Consider the following 9,709-nt stretch of genomic DNA (forward strand, 5'->3'; position numbering starts at 1 on the left):
AATTCGTATCGAATAATTATAATTATTTATAAAACAATCCAGCTCATCACGAGTCATAATGACGCAAGTAGTGACGGATAATATGTATGTATGCAATGCGGTTTTTCCAAGGTTTTTCTTTCTCTTTCCTGCATACGCGTTGAATAGGTCGTCTGCTCGATTGGAATGACACTGACAGATAATTATCGTTCCAATTTTGACATTGTCGCCACTCTATATAGAGTCACTCTAGAGTACCAGATTTGATGGATGCAGAATTGTCATCCCAGTAAACCATTTGGTTTGTATATCTTGATTGCAACTGAGGTATACGAAATCATATCTGAACGAAAAAGTTATATTTCACGCCATATAAGAACATATATGTACCAAAGTGGAGGCGATATACGTGCGAAAATTTTGACAACTATTTGTAATTATATTTTGCGCAGTTTTTATAACACGCTACTAAATACTCCTGAATATATGATTAAGATATAATCAAATATTGCAATCGTCTATCCTGCTTTATAATTCACAGTCATGAATTGTATATGAAGACACGCACGACTGCAAAACAACTTATTGTTCACTTCGATTTGACATACTCAAATCATTATACAATTCCAATGTGAAATTGATATGAAAACGATTTATTGTGAACTTTCTATTACGATTTTGTGTTATCTGGGATAAAGGTTGTTCGCAAATTACGAGCACAATTTATAGCGTCTGCCATTTTAGCGCCTGAAAAGCTGGATAATCCGTGTACGTAATATTTTAACAGCTTTTTTGACATTTCTTTAATACATCGCACGTTTTTACAATGTATTGCATAAATATCAAAAATGCTGTTTAAATATAGAGCTTGCTAAGCGCAGTGCTAAAGGCTATAAAAACTTATCGTTTTTCACTCAAACGTATGTTTTTTACCGGGGTATAACTGGGGGAAAACAAAAACAAACGTGTAAAATCAATGTAAAATTTAACAACAGCAACAACAAATCGCGCATCGATGTGTGCGTACGGTAAACGTCAGCAATCTCAATTGAGCTTGAAGCCCAGTGCAAAAAGCTGCAAAAACTTATCGTTTTTCACTCAAACGTATGTTTTTTTCATACATGTCCCACGCATAGGTACCAAACTGTTAATTTCGACAGGAACCAAAAAATTTGCTGGGAATTCCCCTTTACCGAGGACCATTTGAAAGTTGCTCTCTTCACTCCTACATGAGAAAGAGATAGCAACACATCATGCCCTTGGTTTTTTTTACCGCGGGGTATGACTGGGGGAAAACAAAAACAAACGTGTAAAATCTAACAACAGCAACAACAAATCGCGCGTCGATGTGCGCGTGCGGTAATCGTCAGCAAGTTCAATAAGGATTGCTAATGTTTGACTGTATCCAGCTTTTTACGAGCCATAATGGCGGACATGTTCGTAATATTTAAACAGCATCTTTGACATTTCCCTAATACATCGCACGTTTTCTTTCCGCGCGTTCACGGTAAAACTAAAGGAATGTACGGAAAGAAAACGTACGATGTATTAGAGAAATGTCAAAAATACTGTTCAAATATTACGAACCCGTCCGCCATTATGGCTCGTAAAAAGCTGGATTGGTGGTTTGTGTGCATCGTGAAAAAATTTTCGCAGCGAAAAAAACTTTGCAGATGCAAATAAACCGCGTATATATACACGCGGCGAAGTGTGCGTGCGGTAAATGTCAGCAATCTCTATATTATGAACATGGATTATAAGGATTGCTGATACGTAATGGTATTGGTGGTTTCTTTTACGCATTTTACGAAAACAATTTATAGCGTCCGCCATTACAGCGCGTAAAAAGCTGGATGCCAACCGCCATTATGGCTTGTAAAAGGCTGCAATTCGCGACTACGAAGTTGCTAATATTTGTTTGGTTTTTATGTAAGAAAAAAGAAGAGGGAAGTATTTGTGCTTTTGTCGTCATTCATACACTGACAGTTCGGCATGGGATTTCGGCTTAAAAATCTTTTTCAATTTCGTAGTCGCGAATTTGTCGCACTCCGCACCTTTTCTCGCATATTCTTGACACATGGAGTGCTGTCATTTTGACAGTCCACAATTCATTTAGAATGTTTTGTTTCTTTGCATCATCCGAGGATCCGAGTAGAGAGTTCATTTTCACGGGTGACGTGTAGGAGAATTTGTACGTAAAGTCATCGTCCAAACTAACTGCAGATTTCGACCGGAATATTTGCGCTTTCGTCGATTGTTCTTTGAATATGTGAAACATTATTCACGTTAAAGAACTGAAGGAACCACTGGGTATTCATTTGTAGTGTATTTAGGGTTACAAGAACGTAAGAAATTCCGTAAACAATGGCGTTGATGACGATGATAGCTCGAGTAGTGGACGGTCTTCCGCTGGTGGGAACTATGCAAGAGGACGAGCAGGTAATTTTTCCATAAACTAGGTCTTTTTTCTTTTTATCATATTTATTGTTTTGCTTCTAGTCCGGAAGAAGTGTACTAGATTATCAAAATCAAGCTAAAATGCTTTTTCGGAAGCTGGGACCGAACTCTCCAACTCGTTGCAGTATAGAGACAGGACCTTATCTCTTTCAGTAAGCATAACTTCGATAATTATTCGTTGACATCAATTGACAGAGGTTTTTCTTTAAATAGTTATCTAATTGAAAATGATGTTTGCTATCTGGTCCTTTGTGATAAGATGTTTTCCAAACGTATTGCGTTTAATTACCTGGAAGATATTGCTCAGGAATTCCACAACAACTACGGCCGTAAAGTGAATTCGGTAACGCGACCCTATGCTTTTATAGAGTTTGACATTTACATACAAAAGGCAAGGAAATCGTTAACCGACAGGCGAAGAAACATCAATACGATAAACACGCAGTTGCAGGATGTGCAGCGAATAATGGTAAGTACAGATTTGCAAAATAAGAGCATTTTTTAAGCCTGCACAAAAATCTTGAAGGTCCAAAATATTGATGACGTTCTTCAGCGTGGGACGGTTTTGTCAGAGCTGGATACCAAGACACAAAATTTATCGATGCTTTCGCAAAAATATAAAAAAGATGCCACCTATTTAAATCGGAAATCAATGTATGTCAAAGGAGCGGTTGCAGCCATCGTTATCATCGTTTTTATTTTATACTTTTGGGTTATTTAATTATTTGAATTCGATTCGTTATGTGTGGACAATATATAGCAAGATCCGTTTATTAGATTTGTAAGAGAACAAGCACTGGTGTACTGTCAATGTACGTTTTAGCACGGTAGAAGCGAACGTAAGCCAAAATCTAACCCTTTGGAACGAAAATTTCCAGTTTATGAGTTAACGAACATTATCGACCGTTTTCTCGCAACAGTACAGTTTCATCTTAGTTTACAAATATACATATACGCACTACAATATTGGTTTGGTTATAATTTTCAAGTACATTTCCTACTGGCATCTTAAAGGCCAACAATGTATAGTTGTACTGCATGTTCTTAAATGTGGTAATGTGTTTTGCAGTAACCTTTTTATGAAATAAAAATGTTTAAGACTTGTAACTTTAGTTTATATTCAAAAAAACATTTTACTGATTACTAAAAAGATTATTTTGAATTTTGGATAGATATTGGCAATCCCGTTTGGTCTATAAAGTTACTAATTTTGATCGACAACCCGTTATTTGATTTTTGCGAATTATTTAGACCTAGTTCAAAAGCTTTGTCTTTGGAGAAGATAAACAATGGATAACAAAATAAAGAAATTTTATTTAGAATTTATAACTTACATCGCCTTCTATTTCATACTCAATTTAATTCTTTTCGGTGAAAACTCCACCTCATCCTGATCAGCATCCATTTCCTCCTCGGTAACTACACCGTCCGAATCGGACGAGTACTGTTTCCACAAATTTTCGTCGCTAAAAAGTAAATTCACTGGTTCTTTTTCAGCGGTCTGCTTCTTCTTTCGACGCTCCTCGCGTTTTCGGTCGATCTCCAACCTGTCGATGCCCTTCAGTAGTTTAGTTTCCTGCATCTGTGCCTGTTGCTGCTGTCGCGTCACATGTTTGTATGGATAGGATCGCTGGCCATACTGCTGATCCAAATAGTTTTGATAGGTTTTTGTTTCCGCTTCGACATCGTCATCAGATTCGATGATATCAAAGCCGTCGGAGGTTTCTTCAAAAATTACATATATCAATGGATACTCGACGATAGTTTTACCCCTCAGATTATCTTTTAAAGATAAATTTGGTTTTAGCTCAAAATAACGATTTTTGCATCGTTTAACACCTTCCGCTTTGAGCAGAACTCGTAAATGGTTTAAGTCGCGTGACTGATAAAATTCAAGTTTGTTCTTGCAGGGTAGATCTTCCGACGTTCCCGTGTCAAGATATTTGCTCAATAAAGCATACAGTTTATCGTTTTCATCGCAGCGCTCATCGACGAATACTAATCCTTCAGCATTGGGAAAACACCATTCGACTCGCCAGTGTATAACCGCAGTTTTGAAATTCAGCTGACTAGTATTACGCTGATGTCGCGTAAAATTTTGCAATAAGAATTTCAGAGTCGTGCCGCGATCCCGCGCGGCGCACCGCATTCGAAACAGCGGTGGTGGTAAAGTTTTGTTGTAGCGTGTAAACCGCTTCGTTTTATCTCGCTTCCTATCATCTACAAATCTGGTTGCCTCCTCCAGGAAGTAGTAGTCGCTCATCATATCCATTTTAGTCATCTTTCTAAGCGCGATATATTTGGTTCGATCACGAATTCCATCGCAGTTAAGCTCCTTTTTATGGATGTTGAGACATTTCAGGCAACAGCTTTTGACTTCGCACTTTGGGCAAGTATATTTGGCCTGTACAGCGTTGCACACTTCGCATAATCCCAGTCTATAAAAAACATGAAACAATGATCACATTGTCTGCTATTGTATTTAAACAATAAAGAAAATTTTCGCTTACCTTGGCGAAGACTGCAAAATATCTAGATTATCTTCACTTTCGCTGGTTTCCATTGTGCGTCGGGCAGAAGCTAATGTATCATATACAATTATTAGATTAAAGCACTTTGGCTTAAAAAGAAACTAATAATAATCATTGGTAAGCGCAAAATGCGAGCGAAGTACAATAGCATTAGCAATAGCACATGTGCTTATTTAAAAAAATAATATTTAGTCGGGCCTCAGGCAGATCAAAATCTGAGAATCAAAATAATGTGTGATGTGAGGAGAGAGATTTGACTGTTGTTGGTTTCCTGAATCGATCACTGATTAGAGATGGGAAAGTTATCGATACTTATCGTTATTAATAACGTTTTTGCTTTTGCTTCTAGGTCCTAGAGTGACTATATACAGAGTGGCGACATGTCATCCCAAATGTATGCAATGCGGTTTTTCCAAGGTTTCTCTTTCTCTTTCCTGCATACGCGTTGAATAGGTCGTCTGCTCGATTGGAATGACACTGACAGATAATTATCGTTCCAATTTTGACATTGTCGCCACTCTATATAGAGTCACTCTACTAGGTCCAACTAGAGTGACTATAAGGTTTTGCACGGGCGAGCATAACCTCGCTTTTTTGACGTCTATCAGTGGTTTGTTTACATCGACTTAGAATGCGGGTTAAAAAATGATTAAAGTGAATATTGTTAAAGGCGTCTGCGGCAGGGCAGAAAAGCACAAAAACTGCCATTCCGAGTAGTTTAGAGGGCGACATTGCTGGACAATACGCTTTTAAAACGTTTAACTGTAGTTTATGCATATTGTGTAGAGTGACTATATACAGAGTGGCGCCAAGTCATCCCAAATGTATGCAATGCGGTTTATCCTAGGTTTTTCTTTCTCTTTCCTGCATACGCGTTGGATAGGTTGTCTGCTCGATTGGAATGACACTGACAGATAATTATCATTCCAATTTTGACATTGTCGCCACTCTGTATATAGTCACTCTACATATTGTGTTTGCCTAACAAATAGTAAACAAACCACGAGTGGATGTCAAATGGATGAATTGCGTTCATTCGTGACGTCACCTTGCAAAACCTTATATCCAGCTTTTTTACGCGCTATAATGGCGGACGCTATAAATTGTGTTCGTAATATGCATCAAACAATCTTTTTGAGAACTCTGCATACATCAAAACTGGGCACTCTTCTCCTGTACATCAGTGTTGCTCTTTCTTTCGTTTACGCAAAAGAAGGAGAGCAATAGTTTTGTTTACATTTCGCACATTTTTGCCCTCCTTCTTTGGCGTAAACGAAAGAAAGAGCACGGTAGTGTTGCAAGAGAAGAGTGACAGACTTGATATATCTAGATAGAATTAACAAAAGGGCGAATGTCGCAAATGTAAACAAAACGGGTGAGAGTTACTTTTTGCTGGACCAGCATAGGAAAATCAACCTTCACTCGGTGTGTTTACGCTTGCGACATTCGCCCTTTTGTTAATTCTATCTTCATATGCAGAGTTGTCAAAAAGATTGTTCGCATATTACGAACACAATTTATAGCGTCCGCCATTATAGCGCGTAAAAAGCTGGATAGAGCTTTCCAGTTATGTGTGTATTGGTGCTTGAAAATGAGGCAAACAACAACAGTAAACAAAAGAGATGCATTCCTTTCTCACCAAGGTACAGAATGAATTTCGTCTTCCGCTGGCTTAAATACCAGCAAATTTTCAAAATATGAGTTTGAATTTGGAACAGGATGGAAAATTTAACCGAAATATGTGCTCTGCAGTGTGGAAACGGAGAAACACTAGTAATCGCTATTTTTCGGTTTGTACCTCCAGCATCAGCTGTTTCCCAAAATGAGGTAAACATCATGTATATACACGCGTATTTCGTGTTTGATAGTGTGGGTGCTTGAGCTGTCAGAGAGCTCTATATACAGAGTAGCGACAATGTCAAAATTGGAATGGAAACTATCTGTCAGTGTCATTCCAATCGAGCAGACGACCTATCCAACGCGTATGCAGGAAAGAGAAAGAAAAATCTTGGAAAAACCGCATTGCATACATTTGGGATGACTTGTCGCCACTCTGTATATAGTCACTCTAGGTCTAACAAAGGTTTGCCCTGGTTCAAGGGGTTTCCAGTATGGGGTAAAAGTGCGTAGTAATCAGAGATTACTTTTGTAATCATTTACGAATTAATCAGGTTATCAACGGTAACCAGCAGAGTACCGTCAAACGGGGTAACTTGCAACAGCGGGGTAACATGCAACAATAGGGTAACCAACCTATTTTGGACCCCATCAGCAGCTGTACATAATTTGGACACTTGCATTTGATTTTGCTGTAAGTGTCCAAATTATGTACAGCTGCTGAGGGGGTCCAAAATACGTTGGTTACCTTACTAAATCGATCCAATTTACTGTACTTTTTGATCTGCTTTTTTTTTTTAATTCTATATTAGAGAGGTTTTCAGCCTGCGGCTGGTTCGCCTCTACTTCAATTTTGAATCTATATCAGTCACTGAATCTTGTTGTTAACAGTTCAAAGAAGAACGTTGATTTTCTACTGTTTTGGTGATTTTTAATAATTTCCACAAGATGGTGTCAAATTCATCGTCAATTTTTCGCCAATTTATTACGTAACTTAGATATCGATGATCTTTAACTCTCCCGCTCCACTCAATGACGCGATTTTGCATAGTGGATATACGACGTGTGATGCGTTATTACACAACTCCCGCTTCCCTAAGTGCGTTACGTGTTATGTAAATGGTCCTAAAAGAAGGCAGCTCTAAAGGATCCAGACAAGGAATATCAACTGCATGAATAATATAAAAAGTTTTATGTAATTTCCGTTTTGGAGCTCATAAATTTTTTTCACCAACGTGACATAGGACATTTATGCGTATATTCATATCAAAAGAATTAAAAAACGCAAGTCGGATTATCATTTGACACATTCCAGCGTTACGGGACACAATTAGCACCCATTGTTAGCCTGTGAATCGCCTCCTGTTTCACCAATTTTTTGGCAAATACCTTGTAAAATAGTTGTTTAAAGAGTACTTCATTTTCCACTAGAATGCCTGGGATTTGATGAAACAGGAACCAATCTGCATAATAGGGATAGTCCCAAGTAACAATTTCAGGCTGATCAAACGCTTTTATAGCTGATTTTATTCAACCTGTGGCTGATCTATTTATATTATTATCTTCAACTTAGAGTTGTACAGACAATTTGTTTTAGTCTAATACAGCGGACCCCCGTTCGTTTGAACGATTCCTCATGCAAACTAACGGGGTTATTTTTTAATTTGAACAACTGGTAACCCGAAATATGCTGAAACCGCTGTGAACTGGCCGCCCTGCTCTTTGTTATTGTTTTGGTGGTTTGTTTTAGTCGGCAGTTGCAAGTGCGAATATTGCATTTTCCGATCGAATTTCTATCTTAATCGTTAGGAAAACGAAATGTGAAACCGATTAAACACGCTAGGTCAGTACAAACAAATCGTGTTTATGTGCATTGTCTGCATAAACAAATGATGTTATGTTGAGAATGACATTTGAACCATTTTTAGTTTGCACGTCGTGCAAACCAGCGGGGTTCAGATTAAAAAGTGTTCAGATTAAAAATGGTCAAACGAACGGGGGTCCACGGTAGTTGTATCCTACGCTTATAAATAGTTTTGCTAATGTCGAAATCGTACACTTCACTAGTATCATTGAAGACACGGCAGCACATGGCCCACGGTTCGTTGTACCCGTAGTTTGTACGATGACTGCCTTCGGAGTTTGTACGATGACTGCCTTCGTAGTTTGTACGATGACTGCCTTCGATGTACGATGATGACTTCGGCTGCCACAGAAGGGAATGATTCCGGAGTTGCCTTCGGGGGACACGAATGTTCACTCGAGGGGATGCGCTGTGCTATCCCTCGCTATGTATTTGACAGAGGATAACATCGCGCTTCCAAAACTGTCAACGCTTCCAAAAGTGTCAAATTTCGATGCAGTAACATAGCGAGAAAAAAAGCAAAAAGCTATAAACATCAAGTTTCATTGTTCGATGTTGTACTCGCTGCTCTTGTTAATGGAGCATTCCCTTGTGTTCACTTGGTTTAAAAGAGAGCTGCAATCAACATCTCCGTTTAGTAGTCCGAAAACAAAAAGTCTTTGCAATAATTTCCGTCTCGCAGCTAACGAATGCAGGTCGATCAGTTTACAGCGTTCCCCATAGGCTGGTAGATTTATAGGATCATCCCAGGGCAGAAAACGCAGAGCGTATCTCAGGAAATTTTTTTGGATAGCCTCTAATCTATTGATATGCACAGCATGGTATGGAGCCCATACAACAACAGCGTATTCCAGAATGCTGCGGACAAGTGCACAGTACAACGATTTAAGTGCGTATATATCCTGGAATGCTTTAGTGTTTCTTTTCACGAAACCTAGAATTGCGAAAGCCTTAGCTGTTATTGTAGAGATGTGATCATTGAACCTGGCTTTACAATCAATAGTAACGCCCAAATCCTTAATAGCCTGTACTCGACGTAAATGGTTTTGCCCGATAGTGTAATCGTTTTGCAGGGGGTCGCGTAGACGGCTAAAAGATATGACGCAACATTTTGTGACGTTAACTTCCATGCCGTTCAGAGTGCACCATCGTGAGAGAGAATTAATATCGTCTTGAAGAGCGCACCCATCAAGTGCGGATTTAATTTCACAGCTCAAACGACTGCACAGCTCGTTAACAAAAAGTAAAAATATCAAGGGTC

At 38.7% G+C, this 9,709-nt stretch overlaps 2 protein-coding genes across 2 annotated transcripts; one reads left to right on the forward strand and one right to left on the reverse strand.

The window, feature by feature from the left end:
* Positions 1 to 2,152: 2,152 nt before the first annotated feature.
* On the forward strand, positions 2,153 to 3,758 carry LOC128734204 (vesicle-trafficking protein SEC22b). Its single transcript, XM_053828268.1, has 4 exons — positions 2,153 to 2,418; positions 2,479 to 2,588; positions 2,650 to 2,905; positions 2,963 to 3,758. The coding sequence occupies exons 1-4, from the start codon at positions 2,344 to 2,346 to the stop codon at positions 3,155 to 3,157; spliced, it is 636 nt and encodes a 211-aa protein (XP_053684243.1). The 5' UTR covers positions 2,153 to 2,343; the 3' UTR covers positions 3,158 to 3,758.
* A 16-nt stretch (positions 3,759 to 3,774) lies between these two features.
* On the reverse strand, positions 3,775 to 5,132 carry LOC128734203 (box C/D snoRNA protein 1). Its single transcript, XM_053828266.1, has 2 exons — positions 4,947 to 5,132; positions 3,775 to 4,874 (listed from the first exon to the last, which is right to left on the reverse strand). The coding sequence occupies exons 1-2, from the start codon at positions 4,997 to 4,999 to the stop codon at positions 3,779 to 3,781; spliced, it is 1,149 nt and encodes a 382-aa protein (XP_053684241.1). The 5' UTR covers positions 5,000 to 5,132; the 3' UTR covers positions 3,775 to 3,778.
* Between the last annotated feature and the right edge of the window lie 4,577 nt (positions 5,133 to 9,709).

Source organism: Sabethes cyaneus, chromosome 2, assembly GCF_943734655.1.
Source record: "Sabethes cyaneus chromosome 2, idSabCyanKW18_F2, whole genome shotgun sequence".
Classification (NCBI taxonomy): domain Eukaryota; kingdom Metazoa; phylum Arthropoda; class Insecta; order Diptera; family Culicidae; genus Sabethes; species Sabethes cyaneus.

Excerpts from the sequence above, each read along its gene's own strand:
- LOC128734204 (XM_053828268.1), top strand. The coding sequence starts at position 2,344 with ATGGCGTTGATGACGATGATAGCTCGAGTAGTGGACGGTCTTCCGCTG. Across the intron at positions 2,419-2,478 it reads CTATGCAAGAGGACGAGCAG|TCCGGAAGAAGTGTACTAGA; the intron begins GTAATTTTTCCA and ends TTTTGCTTCTAG. Across the intron at positions 2,589-2,649 it reads ACAGGACCTTATCTCTTTCA|TTATCTAATTGAAAATGATG; the intron begins GTAAGCATAACT and ends TTCTTTAAATAG.
- LOC128734203 (XM_053828266.1), bottom strand. The coding sequence starts at position 4,999 with ATGGAAACCAGCGAAAGTGAAGATAATCTAGATATTTTGCAGTCTTCG. Across the intron at positions 4,875-4,946 it reads ATTTTGCAGTCTTCGCCAAG|ACTGGGATTATGCGAAGTGT; the intron begins GTAAGCGAAAAT and ends TGTTTTTTATAG.